The sequence below is a fragment of the Lissotriton vulgaris genome, chromosome 1_2, assembly GCF_964263255.1.
Source record: "Lissotriton vulgaris chromosome 1_2, aLisVul1.2, whole genome shotgun sequence".
Classification (NCBI taxonomy): Eukaryota; Metazoa; Chordata; class Amphibia; order Caudata; family Salamandridae; genus Lissotriton; species Lissotriton vulgaris.
In genome coordinates, this window is record NC_141686.1 from 338,720,422 (window position 1) to 338,743,328 (window position 22,907).

The window sequence follows — 22,907 nt, forward strand, 5'->3', positions numbered from 1 at the left end:
TCAGTTAATCTCACTATTTTCATATTTCTCATGAAGGGTTGTTCCTAATATTTCTATTTTAGCGAGGTCAAAAAGAGATCCAATTAGTGGCCTACTGATTTTGCTCGATTACTTTTATTTTTTTACACGATTTTTCACTATCTGCAAAGACTAAACAGAGTATTGCGACTTTGTGCTTGTTTGTAAATAGAGAATGATCCAAAGAGAACCAATTCTAAAACAGTAAATGCTTGGATAACAATCAATCAAATGGAGAGACAAGCAGGCACGACGGATTACAACGGGGGTAAAGGTCTGCGTTAACTACCGTTCACTATCTGCAAAGAGAGAGTACTACTAAGAGAAAAGAGGGGGGGGGGGGGTGCAGCGTTCAAAGCACATCAGCGTGCATAAATACGAAAATGTTTTTATCTATCACGTACTTGACATTTTAAAGCTTTTCATATTTGCTATTAAAAAACCATTGAAATTCACTGAAAAAACCATAGGTTATAATCGATATATAGTTAGGAATTTGCATTTACAAAACCTTGAAAATTCAATGAAAAAACCATTGGTTTTAGGCCATATATAGTTAGGGATTTGCATTTACAAAACCTTATTTTACTCGCATAAAACCATTGAAATTCCATATATAGTTAGATGCGCTAACTATATATCGCGCACCCGCAATCCACTGCTGATGATGTCACATATTACATCATTCATGACATGGTTAGTGACATCACTGATGACATCACTGATGACATCTCAAATGACATCACTGATAAAATCACTGATAACATCTCATTTGACATGACTGATCACATCACTGATGATATCATTCATGTGATAATACCATGAACCTCTTCAGACTCTAATATAACCTTATGCATTGATTAATTGTCGATCCCTCCCCCGTCATGCCAATGATATTTGGTCGACTCTTACTAATCATAGTTGGGATATACTATTCCTTACGGAATCATGGACTAAAGATACATCAAACCCGGATATCTTCTTAGCCACCCCCCCAGACTATCGCTTTCTGGGCATCAACCGGGAGGGAAAGACAGGAGGTGGATTGGCCATCTTGTTCAAAACCCACCTGAATATTACTATTAAGAAAATCACCAATATTGGTCTGATTGAAGCCATTTATTTCTCTGTTGCTGATTCTGCCGCAGTCTACCTTACCGGCATCCTAGTTTACAACGCCCCTAAAGCCTCTCCCTCTGCCCTATCACAACTGGTGCACGTCATCACGGACCTATCCCTTAAGCACCCCCACTTCATAGTTTTGGGTGATTTTAACCTCCACGTTGATGACCCCACCTGTACCCAAGCCGCACGTTTTCTCGACTCTCTTCAGAGCCTGAGTCTGACGCAACTTATCCATGGTCCGACGCATGTAGCGGGCCACACATTAGACCTTATTTTTTCCAACCTCCCAGGGACCATTACTCATCCTTCCCTCCTCCTTACATGGACCGATCACTTTTTGCTTGCGTTCGACATTCCTATTCCTCAGGCACCTATCCCGGTGGAACTGGGTTCAGACTATAGAAGAAAATGGCATAAGGTCACCTGCACTACCCTAGAGCCTATATTCAGCTGCCCTTTGGAGTCTTACTTAGGAAATATTGATGCCTGTGTCACTAAGTTTAACACGACCTTATCGGCTGCGATCGATGAAATTGCCCCTTGTACATCTATGTCATCTGCAAGATCCCGCCCATCTACTCCTTGGTTTTCAGATGCTCTACGTAAAGAAAAAAGCCATTGTAAAAAACTCGAACGCAAATGGAGACTTACGTATGACTCTGAGGCAAAAACTATCTACAGAACGGCCCTTAGAAAATTTACTAAATCAAAAAAACTGGCCATGAAAGAGTTTTTTGTCTCACAAATTAAAGACGCAGACAATTCGGTAAAAACACTGTTTAAAATTGTCAAGGATTTTGTAAAACCCCCTGCTATGACACCTAATAACCTTGCCAGTCAGTCTCTTTGCAATGGACTATCAGACTTCTTTCAAGAAAAAATTGACAAAATCGCATCCTCCTTCCCTCCAGCTGTAGCTCCTGACCTTTCCCTTTCCCCGGTTTCAACTAACCAGGACACTGCTCCTACATTAGTGGCCTTTAAGGATCTCACTCCTAATCTTGCACGTAAACTACTATTACAGTGCAAATCTGGTTCCCCTTTGGACCCGGTTCCCTCAAAAATTATGAGTGAGCTGTCTACCTTACTGTTAGAGCCACTCACTTCCATTTGGAACGCCTCTCTACAACTAGGCCAATTCCCCTCAGCCTGGAAGGAAGCTTTGCTTGTGCCCATCTTAAAGAAATCTGATGCCGACCCCACGCAATTCAGTAATTATCGGCCTATTTCTCTCCTTCCGAAACCCGCGAAGGTTTTGGAAAAGGCAGTCCAACTACAACTAGCAGAATACCTAGAGACCAATTCTCTTCTGCATGACTCCCAGTCCGGTTTCCGGACTGGAGTCAGTACTGAGACCGCACTGCTAGAAGTAGCAGAGACTGTGCGAGAGTGTGTGGACAAGGGCGAGGAGGCCATGCTGGTCCTCCTCGACCTATCCGCCGCTTTCGATACGGTGTCCCATAAAATCCTTCTTGACCGTATGGAGCAGATTGGATTGAGCGGCGTCGCCCTATCGTGGTTGGGTTCTTTCCTCCAAGGACGATCACAGAGGGTTCTTCTCAGACCTTTCGAATCAGAATGTAAACCTCTGGTACGTGGAGTCCCACAGGGCTCAGCGTTAAGTCCTTTGTTCTTCAACGTTTACCTAGCCCCGTTGGCCAAGGTAGTAGAGGCATGTGGAGTCAGAGTGATCTCTTATGCTGATGATACTCAGCTCATATTTTCTTTTAGCGATCACTCTGACTCCAGCCTCTCCAGTTTCCGCCACTGTCTTGGCGAAATCTGTTCTTGGATGTCCACGAACCACCTGCGACTTAACACTGACAAGACGGAGGTTCTGTTTTTCAACCAAAAAATGACCATCCCACCTACATTATGGTGGCCAACGATACTTAACCCCCCCCCCCCACCCCGGTTCACTCTGCCCGTAATCTGGGGTTTATATTTGATGATACGCTACCCTGCAGCTCTCAAATCAATAAGGTCACTTCGGTCTGCTTTGGTAAATTAAAAATGATGAGGAAGATCTTTCCTTTTTTGCCAATTGAGGCACGCAGAACTGTCACCCAGGCCTTAATTACCTCCCACCTGGATTATGCCAATAGTTTATATGCGGGGGCCCCTCTATACCAAATTGAACGTCTCCAGGTGGTGCAGAAAGCTGCCGCAAGATTGATTGGCAATATCCCTTACAGACATCCTATCTCAGCGTTTCGTAAAGTGCTTCATTGGCTGCCTATAGCCAACCGTATTAAGTTCAAAACGCTCATCCTCGCCTTTCGAGCTTTGAATGGAACTGGCCCAGATTATTTAAGAAAGAGACTGAGATTGTCCCACTCGGTTAGGGATCTTCGTTCCAACAATCTGCGCCTCATGACTGTGCCAAGATTCCGTCGCACAAGAATGGGTGGCAGAGCTTTTGCTGTTTTTGCAGCCAAATATTGGAACAGTTTACCGATTGATCTTAGATTTGCCCCTTCTGAAGCGCTTTTCCGTGGACGCCTGAAGACTTGGCTATTTTCATCTATTTAGATTACTTCCTCTTCTCCTGCTGACAGTTTTAGCGCCGGGACACCCCCGTTGGGGGTAGCCGTGCGCTTTACAAAATCCGTAAATAAATAAATAAATAAATAAATAAATAAACCTTAGATACAATCAGTGTAAACAGACAGTCACAGACTGTCACTCATCCATGGAGTTACTCACACACCTAGTCAGTTATGCCAAAAATCAATCACACCTCCATTTTCTCAACTATACAGTTATACACACCTTACTTCTTCAAACATATACTAACACATATTTACTTTACTCTCTTATACAATCCCTGATACATGTTCACAATGATCCATACAGCCACTCACACATTCACTGGCTCTTATGCACAGTTATTTATAGATGTCAACTCTCACATGTACTGTGTTTTACATATGTACTTACTTTGACATGTAGCACTGAGATATCCATTCACTCACCAATACACTCATGCACACAGTCAACTGCCCATACAGCTGTTTCCACATGCACTTTTGAAACCATACATCTAGTGAATCAATTGCTCACACATCTATGCACAGAGTCATACACCTCCCAGCCACCCACACACACACTCAGTCTCCCATACAAATACTTGGGCAACCAATCAATAACCCATATAGTTACTCATATAGCTACTTATCAACACATGCAACAGTTTACAGAACAACAGACATAATGATGCACAAATTAAGACAGTTTAGTCACTAACCCATGCACTCAGTGAGAGACATTTAATCACTCACTCATACAGTCAGTCATGCACCTACTAAATCCTTCATCCAGACACTTATACATCCACTCATTCTTCAATATGTAAGACATATTTTAACTATACAGAAACATACAGTCACTGGATGTTGTCATCAGTGATGTCATCAGTGATGTCACTGACCATGTCATGAATGATGTAATATGTGACATCATCAGCAGTGGATTGCAGGTGCGCGATATATAGTTAGTGCAACTAACTATGGGGGTCATTAGGATCGCGGACGGACTTGAGTCCGTCCGCGACCCCAGAGCATGAGGGAACGTCCGCATGGGCTGCGGCATTCCCTCTGTGCAGATTAGGATGTGACCGCCAGGGTGGCGGTCACATCCTCTATTTTTAACATTGCTGCGGGTGGAGCTTCAAGCTGCACCCGCAGCCAAAGTTATTCACAATAGAATGTTGAGATTTTGCATTGAAAATAATCCTAACTATAACTACCTACTGGCGACCGCCAGTAGGTAATGTATATATATATGTATATCTATACTACTGTTATAAAGAGAGAACTGGGAACCTTTGAGGCGGGTAAACTCGGGAACCACAGCGCCAATCCAAACACCCGATACATCATTGTAATTGTAAGTGTGGCAGGGTATGCTCAGACGTGAGTCCCTTGCTCACTTTGCCACTGGATTCAAGCAAGCCGGGCTGAAGAAGGCTGTAATGCCAGAAACCGGTCCTCGGAAGCTTGTTTCCGGTCCAAGGAAGGCATGGCTTGGCAGTTCGGGCTGGACTGTTCCCATGAGGCAGAGGGTCAGACTGATTTGCATATAGCCATGTCTGAACTGGGGTGGCAGAGTGGGCTAAAGAACGGTGATGGATTAAACCCAGATCTTTTGACTGGGTGTGAGTGTTTGATTGGTTCAGATGCTCCGTCCATCACCACCCCCTTTTGTACCGCTTTGGCCGCCATAAGTGTGGCAGGGTATGCTCAGACGTGAGTCCCTTGCTCACTTTGCCACTGGATTCAAGCAAGCCGGGCTGAAGAAGGCTGTAATGCCAGAAACCGGTCCTCGGAAGCTTGTTTCCGGTCCAGGGAAGGCATGGCTTAGCAGTTTGGGTTGGACTGTTCCCATGAGGCACGGGGTCAGACTGATTTGCATATAGCCATGTCTGAACTGGGGTGGCAGAGTGGGCTAAAGAACGGTGATGGATTAAACCCAGATCTTTAGACTGGGTGTGAGTGTTTCATTGGTTCAAATGCTCCGTCCATCACCACCCCCTTTTGTAGGGTCTGCAGATGCACATAGGCTATATAAAAAAAATATATATACGTTCTTTAAAAAATTTACGATAAAAAAATGTAGTCCCTTGGAAGTAGCGCCGGCCGCGACGTGCATGCTGACATCAGGAGCGCGGGGAGGAGCGGCGTACAGGAGCTCAAGGAGGAGCGGCGGACATGAGCGCGGGGAGGAGCGGCAGACAGGCAGGGAGGAGCGATGAGGAGCGGCGAGGAGCGGCGGACAGGCGGGGAGGAGCGGTGAACTCAGGAGCGTGGGGAGGAGCGGCGGCTGAGGTAGGTGAAGCAGCCGCAGGTGCGCTCCGGGGGACCCACGGACAACGTCGGGGCGGGCGGGGGCTCTGAAGTCTGATTGCACCCGGACAACGTCGGACGGGCTGCTAGTATATATATATATATATATATATATATATATATATATATATATAGTAATTTAATTTTACAAATTTTTATTTTTGAGATATTTTACTTAGTTATTGTCTGGCATTTGTAAATAACACCCCAATATAACATATTTAGGTTCAAAATGAAGCATTGGCATAACCAATAGGTCTCGCCTTTGGGGCCTTATAAGTGTTTAACCATGCAACAGTTAATGTTGTTGCACCAAGGATATTGTGCTGCGTAACTGAATACTTATAAGGACCCAAAAGCGAGACCTATTGGCTATGCCATTGCTTGTTTTTATAAAGTTTCCACATTTTCACTTGTCTCCAAATGTGTTGTGTCTTGATTTGTATGCCAATGTGTGTGTCACGCACTCTCTGGCTGCCTGCCATACGTGAATTGCTACCCCGTCCGAACATGTGGGTTTGTTCCTATGCGTTCTCATGTGCCTCTTTCGTGCTTACACTTATCCGCCACAGGCGAGTGCATTTGTGTCCTATGTTCAATTGTGCGAATGTTTGTGCTGGAAAACATTGTATTGCATGTTGGTGTCCTCTGCTTCCTATGTGTGTGTGCTGCATTGTGTGTGAGATGTCCCTTCATGTGAGCTTTTGTTTAAGCCTGGGCGTAGTTTGCACTGTGAAAAAATTGCAAATTAATTGCAAATGGCATCCTGTACAGTGCCAGTTATGATAAAATAAGATTCTCTATCTTTATATGCTAAAGTGCATATAGTACTTTCACAATTGTGAAACTGAAAAAGTAGCAAGCAGTGGGAGATGTGATGATTTTGGGATCTTCCCTAACCTAGGGGGAGTACCAAACAGATGCCTTGAAAACAAAAAAGCACATCTAATTGAACGAATTGGTGGTGGTCCCATCCTCTCATCTAGTAACAACTAGGTGAACTGCAGCTCTTTGAAGAATTATTTTGATATTGGATACTATAATATTCACTGCCCACTGCTAATCTCGTCCCATAATGCTTTGCAGGGCCTTTGGTTGGGATTGTTTTTTTACCAATAACTGTGCTTGGGGTGGTCCTAAGATGATGGGATCACCACTGAAGTTCAACAAAATGTGCTTTTTGTTTATGCTTTTTGTGTTCAAATCATCTTCTTGGTCCTCCCCCTAGGTTAGGGGGACCCCAAAATCATCAGCTCTCTCATTGCCCAATGTTTTCATTGTAAATGTTCAATTTTGTGAATTGGTTATATGCTTTTAAGCATGTAAAATTGCTTTTTCAAAGCATCTGAAGATATTGTTGATTTAGCTGCTACGCTACATGATTAAGCACAGTTTTGGTACTGTACGAATTAACTTTGCATGATCCGTTTGCGTAGCATAGTATTAAGCCCAGGGTTACTTTTGTTCACCCTTCTCCCTTTCAGGCAGTGTGGTTTTCACTTCTATGCTCGTTCAGTGGTGTGATGTTGGCTGGTTGTGTGACTTGTGCTCCTTGTTGGTTTGTTTTATTTTGGCCATGGTTTGTCTATAGTTGTGCTGTACTTAATTGTGCATGTGTGCCATTGTGCCCATCTACCCCCATCCACCCACTCCCTGCTTCTTCCTCTTCCTGGTGCTGCTGTGTCTGTAATTTCATTGTTCCATACATAAATACATGTAATGAACAAATTAAAATAGTTCCTTGATTCTTTTAGGTTTTAAAACATTCCTATTGTTTTTTTTAAATTTTCCATATAAACAGTTTTCTTAATATTCAAGGACACATAGAAGTCAGAAGTGCAACGTATTCTATCAACACACTTTCTAGAACATTCTACAAAACGTGCAGGTTAAAAGTGAATTTTTTTTTAAACCTAACGATATTTGTTTGCAACATTTTCTCGAACATTTAACGGCACGTGCAGGTTAAAAGTTCACAATTGTTTTAAGTTCGAACAGTGCCTTCCAAATGCAAGTAGCAAGTGTGGTTGAGTTGAGCACATTTTATCCTATCATATGTACTCCAAGTTTAAACTGCTTTTTCTTAACCAATCACAAAGATGCTTTTCGACAAAACAAATGTGCACCCTACTTTAAAAAAACAATGCTTTAAATCTCCCAATCATGTATCGTTTTGTATGGCAAAAAAAAATAGTTCCCTATCTTTATACAGTTCTCTTAATCTATGAACGGACTGCATGATCTACAGACATCTATCCATTCCTCCCAGCCATACCTTCAAAATGCTAGTGTGGATCATAGGACATAGCTAGTTTTCTGGTGCAAGAGGTATGCAGAACAGAGACGTATTGACTTAGACCTAGGTTTACAAAATGTGGACATTAAATGGTTTGGACGGAGAGGACTGAAGTGGCACCAATTGTTGCCTTTGGTTAAAGCCTGTTTTCATCTCCAACACCCTGACCTCATGATTGTGCACTGTGGTGGAAACGACCTAGCACATTGACTGGGGTAGGTTTGGAAATGCTAATGAAGGACACCTTTCAACAATTGATGTTGTTGCCTTTGCCTCAAACTGTCTCTTTATATTTCAATATATGCCAAAGACAGAAGTGGAAATGGTCAAACCAATTTTGTTCTCAGATTGAAAAATCTACGAAAAATGTCAACAAAGCTGTGTCTGCATACCTCAGAGACCATAGAATGGGGTCGATCTACAACAACAACATCGGTTTTGATATGGCTAATATCTACAGACGTGATGGAGTACACTACATAGATCAGGGAAGTCAAGTTCTTCTGAATAACCTGAAGCTGTGCATCCACACTTATATGTGGCTCCAACTAATAAACACAAGGGCTCTTTTTAGAGCCACCTTATATTCCCAATATCGGTTCGCAGAGTGACAGCTGCAATCCGGCTAGCGCAGGGCGACCTGAGGGCTGTCGAGCAGCCTCGTAGAAGGACACCTGCGGCCCGTCAACTCAGCTCGCACAGGGTGAGGTACGGGCCGTCAACTCACACAGTGTGAGCTACGGGCCGTCGGCTCGCAAACGCACACCAGCGTGCTAGTTCGCAGAGGGAGAGCTCAGCCCTAACTTGCAAAGGGAAAGCCCCTCCTACACCATTCACCCCCATACTTTCAATATAGGAGCTAATCACTAAAAGAGAAACTTTTTGTATAATTTCATAAAGATTCATCAAACGATGCCAACGTTACAAGCACATAGAAGACTCCACGAGGGGGGCCGTGCAACCCCCTCCCAACATAAGTGAAGCTCTGGGGCTGCTCGGACCCCAGCAAACCCCTGCAATCCCTGCGAGGCCCTGCTATTAATTTTTAAGAAATACTCCCGGAACCTAGCCCACCTAAGGGCCTCATTAAAATGAAACGCGAGAACCTGCGACCCCAGTGCGAATTTGTGCCGATTTTTTTTATTGATTTTTTGGGCCTTGGGGGTCCTACTAGGACCCCCTGAGCAGGCCTAGGGGGTCAGGGTGTTTCTACCCTGCCCCCCCTTGTTTTATACCTTTGTTTCTCCGTTTTTGGGTGACTCGCTTCTACCGAGCCAGAAGATGGCTGCCAACACTTCCTGGTTTGGAGTGCTAACAGCCATTCACAGTGAAGCTAGCGCACGCAACTTAGGCTCCGCCCAGATATTGAAACTTTTATTTTCCAATTTTTTAGCAACTTTCTGCCAAATTTGGAGTAATTCCGTTCAGTAGTTTCGCCTGCAGCCTTGCACAAAGTTTTCTATGGGAAAATGATTTTTTCACTCTTATTTTTTGAATTTCTCAAAAACTACATAACGGATCTCCACCATTTAAAGGAATTTCGCTTTCTGAAACAAACTCTACCTTCCTCACAAATTTGGGGTAAATCCGTCCAGCAGTTCGAGCTGTAGCTCGACGCAAAATTTCCTATGGAAAATAACATGGAGAAAACGACTTTTGGGACTCCCTTTTTTCTCAGCCCTCCTTGACGAATCACCCCGCGACTTTTAGGATTTTTAGGATAGGAGCTGACCTGGATAGACTTGTTTGGTGGAGAATTTGAGGGAGATTCGTCAAACGACGCCAAAGTTATTAGCAAATCAAAAAAAACTTTTCCTATGGAAACTAGGTTCTAGCTATAACTACCTACTAGGTAATATATAAGTATATAGTCATATATAGTATTAAATATCAGTGACATTTATTTAATTAACATTATATTAATAGGTATACAATAAAAAAAATACTACTACTTTTTCTCAATACTTTTGTACTTACCATTATAAGGATAGGGACACCTAGTTTTGTGAACAATATTTTTGACACAATATTTGTGTTACACAATATTGTTGATTCTAATATTGTGTCAGAGATCTGGCAGCCACAATATTTTTGTTCAGGTTGTGGCCTGCCAATCAGAGCACAACCACCCACTAGACTCATGTGATCCATTTACTCCTGCGAGGTGGACGATGGGGAACAATTTGCCCTCCTTCAATCTGATCCCTCTGTTATTTGAAGTTGCACTGTTGCAGGACTCTCACAGAAGTCTTGCAAACCCAACCATCGAGATATCTATAAATTTGAAAATTAATTCTCAAGAACTACTGCATGGATTTACAAAAAAGCACAATAAGCAAACATTCTGGGTAAAGATCTAGCCAAATTTGTTGTCATTCCGTTCAGCCATTTTGGCTTTAGCAATGCCCAAAATTTCCTATACAAATTTCATTTTGAGACCTCGCTTTTTTCTATGTCCCCACATGATGGATAACCCCAATACTTTCAAGGAAGGAGCTTGGGTAGATAGGCTTTTTTGGAGAAAGTTTTGTGAAGATTCATCAAACATAGCAAGTTCTTAGCAGACCAAAAAAATCAATTTCCTATGGTAACTGTGTCCCCTGGGTCCGAATGGAATGATAATGGGGAGGGGGCCATGCAACCCTCTCCCAAGCCTTCATAGGACCCAGTGACCCCATCCCTTGGGGATAATGTTGTTTAAAAGTGGCGGGGGATACGCAGCACACCCTCCCCAATCCTCATTTTATTTTATTTTTTTGTTCTTTTTTGCCATTGAGGCCCCCATCTCCCAGGGCTACATTGAACAAAAAAGGGAGGAAGCATGGTCCCATCCCTGAGCCTTCATAGGCCCCGGGGACTCCATCCCCTGGGGCCATACTTCATTGAAAAGGGGAGCGAGGTTAAGCGCCCCCTCCCTGAGTTTCAGTGCTACATATAATGAAACTTCTTATGATGTCACTTCCTGTGTTGTCAAATGTATGAGAATTCATACCTTATGATCAGTCCCTACTGGGGAAATTTGGAAGTTGGTTCTTCTGCCTGTAATTGGGGACATTCTGAAATCTAAGATTGACATCCTTCATCAGGTCTAGTGTCAGAGTCTACTCATCAGTGTTTATTCTGGCACGAAGGTCTCCTCTTAAGGTCGGGCGTCTTATGGATAGTTGCCTGTCTTTTGGTGAACAGCAAGGCTAAATCATAGAATAAAAATATACATAAACACCTTGGGACAATTAAATGTGTTATTTTCCTTGATGTTTATCTTTGGGAAGAATAAATGCACTTGCTGACTCTGTTGTTTGCTTGTGGAAGAGAAATGCGGCCTTGTAGATCGTGTCTGAATAGCCCTTATGTCTTTTATGATTTGTGCCATGCAATGTACTTATTGAAGTCTCAATGTAGTCTTTGGTAATTTCTCTGGTCTTTAATCACCTAGTAGTTCATGAGCAGTTACTTCACAACTTACCATACATTATATGTACCCATACTTTCTCACCACTCTATGAAAACACTTGCCTTTTTTGCTATGTTAGTATTGGCATGTAAGTAAATAACTAACATCTTGATTTTTCTATTGCAGGGTTGAACCGGATTTGCCGACCATGGATAAGGAATCTTCAGGTAGGTTCTGAAGTTCCTGAGACAGAAGACAAAGGACGCCACAGCTCAGGGTGTGTTTTCAGGAAGAACATACCCAAGATGGCTTCATATTATCACCAGATCATGTAATTTCGTTCCATTATCACACGCACACCAACAATAGCAGAGAAAACCATTGTAGACATCCAAGAGTTTATAGGAAATGTGGAGAATGTGGGGCATGAGAAGAGGCCATGAGTATGTTTTGGAAGGTTATCTGAGTATGCGTCGCCTACAGAAAGAGGGGTCAGTCAAAGTAGGCCATCTCTAGGGAAGCTTTATTGGTCTGAAAAGAGGACATAAGAACCCCACTTAAATTTATGAATGTAAATGTATTTGAGCTTGTATAGCGCACAGCTACCCGCAGTGGGTTTCCCGGCGCTTGCTTAGGGAACCTGTCCTGGTATTCCCCTGCGAGATAACCCATTTCTGGGCATCCCCAAGGTGAAAGCCAGGCATCCCGTCGCGAGGGGCCCTTGTGGAGATTAAGCAAGCTATTGCCCAGAGTTACAGAGTGGGACTCCATGATTGGAATAGGCACCAAGGCGAGAATTGTCAGGTCCGGGGAAATTTGAGCCCAAGACCCGCCGAGGCGGGGAATTGAACCCTGGTCCGGGCCAGACCTCTGCATCAGGGTCTGCCGCTCCAACCACTTGAGCCACACTTCTACACCTTGAGCCACACTTCTCCAATGATCATGGCTATAACAAGACCTGAGGCTCCATTATGACTGGACCTTCTTACTATAATCTCTAGCAGACAGTGGCAGCTGGTGAACTTTGAAAGGGGTGAGGCATGAGAGGAAATCCTCAATTTGCCTGTATGAGCCTAGTAGTGTGGAAGCACAACAGTGCCAGTGGGAATTTTTGAAGGGGGTTTTCCCCACAGAGAACATTTTGTTTAAAGGTGGTAAAATTGTGCAGTTTCTAATACATTGACCAAAAAGTGCTGTAGCTAACAGTGGCATATTGAAGCTTAGCTATTGCTGTGACGGTTATCATGTAGAAGTGTATGATGTAATATGCTCATAAAGTGTTGTCTTTCATTGTGCATTTCTGGTAAGCCAATTAAAAATGTGTCTTTCTGCTATGTTTTATGCCAGGCTGTGACCCTGTTTGGAGTACTGAAAACCAAGCTGTCCTGCAGTGCCATATTGATTTAAGAATAGTTTTGACAAGTTTCTCCTACCTATGTTAGTTCATTGGACCTCAGCTGACAGCTGATGTACTTTAATATGAGAATACATAGCCCAACCTTGAAAGTATAATAAAACATGTCCCTCCTGCTATGGAGTCAGACTGTGACTACTGTCTGAGCAGCTGCATGGAAAGATTGTGCCCAGGACGAACTAAGGTCCTCAGAGCTTATGATGGAAACAGATTTATTTATAATTAGAAAGACAAGTCAAGGAGGCAGAAGAGGTACAGACAGCAAGAAAAGGAGACACATATGGACAGAGGAGCATAAAGGGACACAGATTGGAACAGAGGTTCATAAAGATAGATAAGAGATGAAGATAGATTGACAGTGACAGATGTGGGCAGAAAAGTACATACATATTTATACACAGGTAGACAGAGAAAGAGCTAAACAGATGTAGATAGAGTCCAACACAGATAGAGTTGGGTAGCTAGATGTAGAGAGAGATAGTGACACGCACATGGGTATAGATTGGTAGACACAAATAAAATAGAATTAAAGGAAGACTCAGTTTAGGGTGGTCCTGCTGTCTCTTCCTCCCTGTCCTTTTTGGGTTTCTCTATTATCCCTTATTTGTCACTTTATATTTTCTCTTTTGCCATATTTCTATGTCTCTCCCTGTTTTTGTTTGTCACTCGCTGTCTTGTTTTAGCTCTCCCCTTGCCTTTGTCTCTCCTGTATCTCTATATCTGTCTCTCCCTGTCTTTTGCTTTCTGTCTCTCCAGTCTTTCAGTCTATTTCTCTTGGTGTTCCTTGCCCAGTGTCTATCTTACTCTGCCCCTTATATCTGTCTTTTTCTCACTCCCTGTCCCTATCTCTGTTGTATCTGCCTTTGAATGTATTGCTCTGACTTTGACTTCGGTCTATCCCGTTTTTCTTTCTCTCTCCATGAGTTCAACTCTCTCTCTTCTCCCATATCTCTCCTGTCGTGTCTTTTCCAGTAGGCACCAAGAGAATGGTAGTGGTTCAGTATGTGTTACTTCTCTTCTTCGTTCCAGTGCCCACATGCACGTCTGTCTCTGTGCCCTCTTGTCCATCGGAATCCCCTCCCCACACCCTGACCAGATGTGGTGTCCGGTTCATGCCCCCTCCCACAATTCGGGTGCAGGGTCCTAGTGCCCACTGACCCAGGTCAGTACATCTACCCCTTTGTGGAAAGAAAATGAAGAAAAGTTATAGAGAGAGAGAGAGAGAGAGAGAGAGAGAGAGAGAGAGAGAGAGTGAGAGAGATGATCCCCATTGTTACATTTCCTCAATCAGTCTTTTTGGCCTTTTGCGCACTCTTTATGGACATGCTCCTTCCATTTCCTTCTGTGATCCCTCTCCTTGTTTCTCATCATGGTGTGTCCTTCTTCCCTTGCTGTCCTCCTCTTTTTCATTAGTTTTGTTGTTCTTCGCTGTTGTGTCTCCTCCACCTTCATCCATTGACTTTAGTCCCTTGAAGTGAGAACTATTTCTGGTGATTCGGTAGAGACCTGACACAGCTGTTATCATTGGCCCCTTGATGTTTGTTATTGTCAGTGGTTCATCCGAGGATGGACTGTCTGATTTTCTTGACTGCCGTTGGCGCACCAATAATCCCTCCCCTTGCTTCAGGTGCGATGGAGTGGCATGTCTCCAGGTGTCCGCACGATCTTGAAATCATAATCCATCAGTCTTATTCCCCATCGTTCAATGCGTGACGGTATCTTTGCATTTGGATTGCCATATATTTTTAGTAGGGCCTGATGGTCTGTTACAATGGTGAATGGTTTCCCATAGATAACCATGTGGTAATGTTCACATGCCCATACCACTGCAAGGCTTTCCTTCTCTGGCTGGGAGTATGCCCTTTCGACGTCCAACAAACTTTTGCTTGCATATGCGATCATTTTTCTGGGCGAATCTCCTCCAGGCATGTGTTGTACTAGGACAGTTCCTAACCCAACCGGGCAGGCGTCCACAGTCAGCTCAGTGCATAGCGATGGGGCAAAGATGATGTATAGCCATTTCTGCGCGTCTAATGCCTCAAATGCCCTATTGCATTCCTGTGTCCAGAGAAACTTCTGACCCTGTTTTGTTAGATCCCAAAGGGTTGTGATCACTGTGGCAAAGTCTTTTATGTAGCAAGCACAGTAGTTTGCTAGAGCAAGAAATGACCTCACTTCCGCTACTTCTGTTGGAGGTCTTGCCTTTTCCAGTGTCTTTACTTTGCTGGGGTCTGGCCTCATTCCTTTTTAGGTCGAGCCTAGCGCAGCGCGCATGCGCTGCGCTATGGGGAGGCCTCTTGGAATCACTCCGGACTTCCCCAAAACCTTTCCGTGTGGTTTTTCAACTTCCACACATTCTATTGGCCTTAGTGTGTGACTTTCAAAAATGAAAGCACGCAATTGGCCAAAGGCGGGTGCATGTCCCACCTTTTCTCTAAATGTTCACTCCCACGGCCTCCAGCTGTCGGGAGCAAGCAGTGGCGTGCAGGCTGCCAGCTGCATTCCTCCCTTGTCGTGGACCATGTTACAAATTAAACATATCGCGGTCGGTTTCACTTTCGTACCGTACATGCTTGTCTTCCACACTTATCTGTGGTTCTTTTTCATGTTCACTCCTTTATTTGTTTCTCGCACTTTTTAATTTGTCACGCTATCTCCCATTGGTTTATTTGATTGCAAGCATGTTATTTAATTAAATGTCCTCGTCTAAAAAGGCATCACACGCCTGCAAGGCAGGCATAGTCATGTCAGCTTAGCAGACCTCTGTACTTCCGGAGCATTACTGGTGTGTATATCATGGCACACTACGCTTCCACTTCCAGAGCATTACTGGCACACTAGGCTTTTACTGCCAGAGCATTACCCATGTGTATACCATGGACACACAACCCTTCCACTTCCGAAGCATTACCAGTCTGTATACCATGGCATACTACGCTTCCACTTCTGGAGCATTAACAGTGTGTATACCATGGACACTACGCTTCCACTTCAGGAGCATTACCAGTGTGTATACCACCATGACATACTACGCTTCTACTTTTGGAGCATTAGTGGTGTGTTTACCATGGCACACTACGCTTCCACTTCCAAAGCATTACTCGTGTGTATACCATGACACACTAGGCTTCCACTTCAGAAGCACTACCAGTGTGTACACCATTGCACACTAGGCCTTTACTGCTGGAGCATTGCCCATGTGTATACCATGGCACACTTGTATTCCACTTTACCGGTGTGTATATCATGGCAAACTACATTTCCATTTTTGGAGCACTACCGTTGTGTTTATAATGGCACATTACATTTCCACTTCAAGAGCATTACCGGTGTGTTTATCATGGCACACTATGCTACTGAAGCATTGCCGGTGTACAAACCATAGCACACTCCGCTTCCACTTCCCATTACTGGAAATGCTCCACTTCCAGAGCATTACTGATGTGTTTACCATGGCACACTACGCTTCCAGTTCTGTGAGATACAACAAAAACTTGGCAGTAAGGGATTTAGATGTTGCACAACCAGCATATACACTAATGTACACAGTCTAAAGCAATGAAAATTGCCCACCTCCCTAGTCCACTGCCACAGGACTAAAATTAAATGAACACAAAACTAGCAAAAGGAGAGGCAACAAGAGCAATTATTAAATATGAGATATCAATGTTGATAAATTGAGACACATATCCTTCGTGAATGCGAAAAAATGTCCAAATTTTAATCAAGTAAGTCTTGAAACGGTGATAACAGCCAAGAAATCAGAACATGATGATCAGCAAAACAGCACAAGACAGAAGGTAAGGTGATCAGTGAAACAGCATAAAGACAACCAACGCGTTTCACCCGATAAGGGCTTCCTCAGGGCAGAACACATTCAGGTAGACTGAGATCCCGTTGAGAAGAAAAGCATACAGCTCATTTGATAAGTCAACCGCTAGGCTATTTTAAATACTGAAAGTGTGCAGTATTTCTTTGAAGATCAGAACAGATGACGACTCAAGGTGGAGTAACAATTCAAGAAATAGAATATCAATAAGGTATCTGTGACAGGCTCAATTCTCTATCATTCAGTTAAGGAGTAGAACATGGGGTACTCTGATAGGCACCGCACTTGGAAAGGTTCAGAATCAAAGGGTCGTCTCCATTCTAATCGGGAAGTCTTCCAAACGTAAAGACCTTCCAACCACGATTTTCACGCCAAAAAAGTCCAGTTCTGGAGCATTACAGGTGTGTATACCATGGCATACTGCGCTTCCACTTCTGGAGCATTACCGGTGTGTATACCATGGACACAATGCTTCCAATTCCGGAGCATTACCAGTGTATACCATGGTACACTAGACTTTTAATTCCATAGTACTACCAGTGTGTATACCATGGCAAACTACACTTCCACTTCTGGAGCATTACCAGTGTGTATACCATGGCACACTATGCTTCAACTTTTGGACCATAAGCAGTGTGTTTACCATGTCACACTATACTTCCACTACCGGAGAATTACCGTTTTTTACCATGGCACACTAGGCTTTTACTTCCGGAGTATTACCGGTGTGTTTCCCATGGCACACTATGTTTCCTATTCCGGAGCATTACTGGTGTATACCATGGTACACTAGGCTTTTACTTCCAGAGTATTACCGGTGTGATTACCATGGCATACTACGATTCCACTTCTGGAGAAATACCTGTGTGTATACGATGGCACACTACGATTCTACTTTTGGAGCATACCGGTGTGTTTTCCATAGCACACTACGCTTCCACTTCCGATTACTAAAAATGCCTCACTTCCTGAGCATTACCGGTGTGTATACCATGGACACCATGCTTCCAATTCAACAGCATTACTGGTGTATACCATGGTACAATAGGCTTTTACTTCCTGAGTATTACCGGTGTGTATACCATGACACACTATGCTTCCACTTCTGGAGCATTAACAGTGTGTATACCAAGGACACTACGCTTACAATTCCGGAGCATTACCTGTGTGTATACCATGGCACACTACACTTCCACTTCCGGAGCATTATCGGTGTGTATATCATTGACACTATGTTTCCACTTCCGGAGCATTACTGGTGTGTATACCATCGACACTATGCTTCCACTTACAGAGCATTACCGGTGTGTATGCCATGGCACACTACGCTTTCACTTATGGAGCATTACCGGTGTGTATACCATGGCACACTATGCTGCCACTTATGGAGCATTACCGGTGTGTATACCATGGCACACTACGCTTCCACTTCCGGAGCATTACCGATGTGTATAACATGGCACACTATGCTTCCACTTATGGAGCAGTACCGGTGTGTATACCATGGCACACTATGCTTCCACCTCCGGAGAATTACCGGTGTGTATACCATATACTCAAAGCCTGTGTCCTACTAAACCAGTACAATACACAACACAACAAGGGGGGCTCAGGCAAAGGTCTTAGTTTGTTACAGAATTATCGTAGTTTTTTAAACAAATCACAGTGTACACCTTTAAACTTTTCAAATACAATTTATTTCCATGTATAAGGTGTTTCAAAGTGTAGACGTTTCGATCCATGTGGTTAATGCGTGGATCATCATCAGGACTATGAATGAATGCCTGAATCAATAGTGCCTTACAAAACCTGGAATGATACCAGTTAAGGGAGGAAAGGAAAGGGGAGGAAAATCCAGACATAGACGAATTAGGAGAGGTTTCCTTCATAATACAGCGAGTTGCAGTCTGGCTAGTTTGTTGGTTACATATAGAGGTGGTGTGCAGTTTAAGGAGAGTGATTTGTCAATGGAGTAATATCGTGTGAACAGTGCATATTAGGAATAGGTGACTGTTCTTAAAAACACAAACGCGCTATGATACTGACTGAAATAGGGTGATTGTTCATAAAGTTATATCCTGTGCACAGTGCTTTTCAGAAATGAGTGACTATTCTTTCATTTCAAACGCACTAATGTACCGTTACGATTTAGATTAGGTCAGATCTGACTAGCGTGTTGGTACAAGATTGCTTTTCAGGTAAAAATTCATATTGGTATTGCCTTAGTAAAAAAGAATTCAGTGAGAAACTAAATAACCACGGTTGAGCGCAGTTGCGCACACACAAGGGGTACAGAGCATAATGCTTAACCGGCGCGTGGGGGGAAAATTCAATTCAGAAAAGACACAATAAACATAATTGGGCGCAGTTATAAACACATAGGGTATACAAGGCACATTGCTTAATCGGCGCGTGATATAAAGCAATTCAAATAGGTGACATGATAGAACCAGTAGTAATCACAAGAAAAAATCGGCGCATGGTGTAAGTGTGATGTGGACTGTTAAAATTAAGTGCCTGAATGGTTGAGGGAGCGGTTCTCAAATGAGGGCATGGCAGTGAAAGTTGAAGGCATGCGAGCCGCTGCTGCTCAAATCGGAGTGAGAATAATCACTGGAAGCGTGCACTATGAAATTAAACGGGCGCTTACCGGTAGCTTCCAATTCTGGAGCATTACTGGTGAGTATACCATGGACATTATGCTTCCACTTCTGGAACATTACTGGTGTGTATACCATGGCACACTAGGCTTTTACTTCTGGAGCATTACCCATATGTATACCATAGCACACTACGCTTCCACTTCTGCAGCATTACCAGTGTGCATACCATGGCATACTAGGCTTCCACTTCCGGAGCATTACCGGTGTGTATATCATGGCACCCTATGCTTCTACTTTTGTAGCATTACCGGTGTGTATATCATAGTCATTGCGCTTGCTCTTCGGGAACATTACCGGCACACTACATTTCCATTTCTGGAGCATTACCATTGTGATTATCGTGGCCCATTACGCATCCACTTCCGGAGCATTACCAGTGTGTTTACGATGGCACACTATGCTTCTGAAGCATTACCGGTGTGCATACCATAGCACGCTACGCTTCCACCTTCGATTACTGGAAATGCTCCACTTCCATAGCACACTATGCTTCCAGTTACGGAGCATTACTGGTGTGTATACCATGGCATACTACGCTTTCCCTTCCGGAGCATACCCATGTGTATACCATGGACACGACACTTCCACTTCCGGAGCATTACCCGTGTATACCATGGTACACTAGACTTTTAATTCCGGAGTACTACCGGGTTGTTTACCATGGCACACTATGCTTCCTATTCCGGAGTATTACCGGTGTATACCATGGTACACTAGGCTTTTACTTCCAGGGTATTACCGGTGTGTTTACCATGGCACACTACGCTTCCAATTCTGGAGCATTAAAGGTGTGTATACCATGGCACACTAGGTTTTTACTTCCGTAGCATTACTGGTTTGTATACCATGGCACACTACGCTACTACCTTTGGAGCATTACCGGTGTGTTTACCATAGCACACGATGCTTCCACTTCTGATTACTAAAAATGCCTCACTTCCGGAGCATTACTTGTTTGTTTACAATCCCACACTACGCTTCCAGTTTCTGAGCATTACCGGTGTATACCATGGTACAATAGGCTTTTACTTCCTGACTATTACCAGTGTGTATACAATGGAACATTACGCTTCTACTTCCAGAGCATTACCGTGTGTATACCGTGGCATATTACACTTCCACTTCCGGAGCATTACCGGTGTTTATACAATGGCACACTAGGCATTTACTTCCGGAGCATTACCCTTGTGTATTCCATGGCACATTATGCTTCCACTTCCAGAGCATTACCCATGTGTATACCATGGACACAACGCTTCCACTTCCGGAGCATCACTGGTGTGTATACCAATGCACACTAGGCTTTTACTTCCGGAGCATTACTGGTGTGTATACCATGGACATTACGCTTCCACTTCCGGAGCATTACCACTGTGTATTCCATGGCACACTAGGCTTTTACTTCTGGAGCATTACCCGTATGTATACCATAGCACATGGTGTGCATATCATGGATGTTGGACTTGGCCCTTATGGCAGGTTCACCCCTAATCTTTTTGCTTTTAATATATGATCTTTGTTGATGATTTGTGGTCTCTGCGCACTTTTTCCCTGTGTCCCAGAGTAAAGTGCGTGCGTGTAGTGGGGCTGGCCTGCCCTCCCATAGGAATGCATGGGGAATGTCTGTGTCCCTGGTAGTTCCTGATGCGTGGGGAGTGCAGGTTCGAATTTGGTATGTGCGAACTCGTGAGAGTGAATGCTTCGCCATGATGTATGTGGCATGATTGTGTCTTGTGTACAAGTGCCACTTTTAGGAGTTGGCATATTAGTGTAAAATATGCCTGGCGTGTGATTGGCTGGAGCTGGCTGGTGAGCCTGGCTCCAGGAAGGCTGGATGGGTCTGCCCGGTGGTGAGTGTGAGATTAGCATGTTGATGGCTGGGGAGGGCTGCACCTTGTTCCTGATGGGGCTGGGCTTTCCCCACACAATGCTGGCTCCGCCCCCTGTGGTGCGTCTAATGACCCTAGCCTCCCTAGTGAATGAAATGGGTAGTTGAGCCATCAAGGGTGCTCCAAAACCAGCTGCGACTGGTTTCTCCCCCACCCTGCACCTACAGACAAAGGAATTTACAGTATAAGAAGGGGCTGTGTCCCCTTACAATTTGTTCTCTGCCAGGATCTTATCTGAGGGGGCTGCTGCTGTTGCTGGGGCCAGGAGGACCGCCACTTGGATTGTCTCCCTGCCTGGAGACCCAGTGAGCTGGCTCTGGGCCCAGCCTTGCCCCCCTGCCTGCCTCCAAACCTTGCTGGAGCTGTTATTCACTTATAGCACTGAGAGCGCTGTTCTCTGGTCCTGCAGCACTGGGGAGCGCTGTGATTCCTTGCCTAGCGCTTGAGAACGCTTTATTTTGCCCATAGCGCTGTGAGCGCTTTATTCTGGCCCCTGGCGCCTGGGAGCGCTTGATTTTGCTTATAGCGCTTGGTAGCGCTTTCATTTTCCTTTTTTGGCTGCCCACGCCACTTCTTGCCGATTTTGAACTCCCCTGGCAGGTGCCCACCCTGCCCGGGACCGTGCGCTGTTTTGACTCCCTTCGAGTGCCCAACTCGAGTAGTTGGTTATTGTAAACGAGCTGGTGCCCACCCGGCATTACCCCGTGTTCTCACCGCCGCAGCCCAGGACAAAGAACCGCCGAGGAGAAGCCGAAGGAACCGCTAGCGTCATAGCCAGGCCGCGCTGGGATTGGCCCAGCCGGCCGAGCCTCCCGCCGCATCATCGGGGGAGGAGGAAGAAGCAGGAAGCAGCATGCATTTGCCGTCCCGAGGCTCCCGAGCGAAGGGAGAGCCCCGGGAAAAGAGAACCGTCCCGCCAGCGAGACAGCCGGTGAGTGAGGCGAAGGGAGGAGGGGGTCAGGGCACATTGCCGGTGCCCGCCCATCCCCTCCAGTACGAGTATCTTCGAGCCCCGAGAGGCTCAGCGCGCCTAGTTGTTTCGAGCCCAGAGAGGCTCGTGGGGCATTCGCATTTGTTCTGAGTCCCCCGTGAGGGACTCCAATGACCCCGCAGGTGTAATTAGAGCCCAGAGAGGCTCTGGGGGCATTTGCTTTAATTAGAGCCCGAGAGGCTCAGCAGTGCCGCTTCCTTGTCCTTTCGAGCCCCGAGGGGCTCCGGCGTGCCATTCTTCTGTGTTGAGTCCCCCGAGAGGGACTCCAACGTTCTGGGGCCATTTCCTTGCTTTGCGAGCCCAGAGAGGCTCGAGTGCCGGCACCATTGTTCAAGAGCCCAAGAGGCTCAAAGCCCATCATTGTTTTAGAGCGCAGAAGCTCTTAAGTGCCATATTTGTTTTAGGGCCTAGAGAGGCTCTTAGGGGGACACAGGCAGTTGGTTA

General features: G+C 44.7%; 1 protein-coding gene across 1 annotated transcript in view; it reads left to right on the top strand.

The window, feature by feature from the left end:
* The window catches only part of LOC147736705 (GTPase IMAP family member 7-like), a 159,559-nt gene that overhangs the window by 82,415 nt on the left and 54,237 nt on the right, over positions 1-22,907 (top strand). The window contains exon 3 of the mRNA XM_086952677.1: positions 11,864-11,904. Coding sequence (XP_086808803.1) covers positions 11,864-11,904 — 41 coding nt within the window. The remainder of the gene's footprint in view (positions 1-11,863; positions 11,905-22,907) is intronic.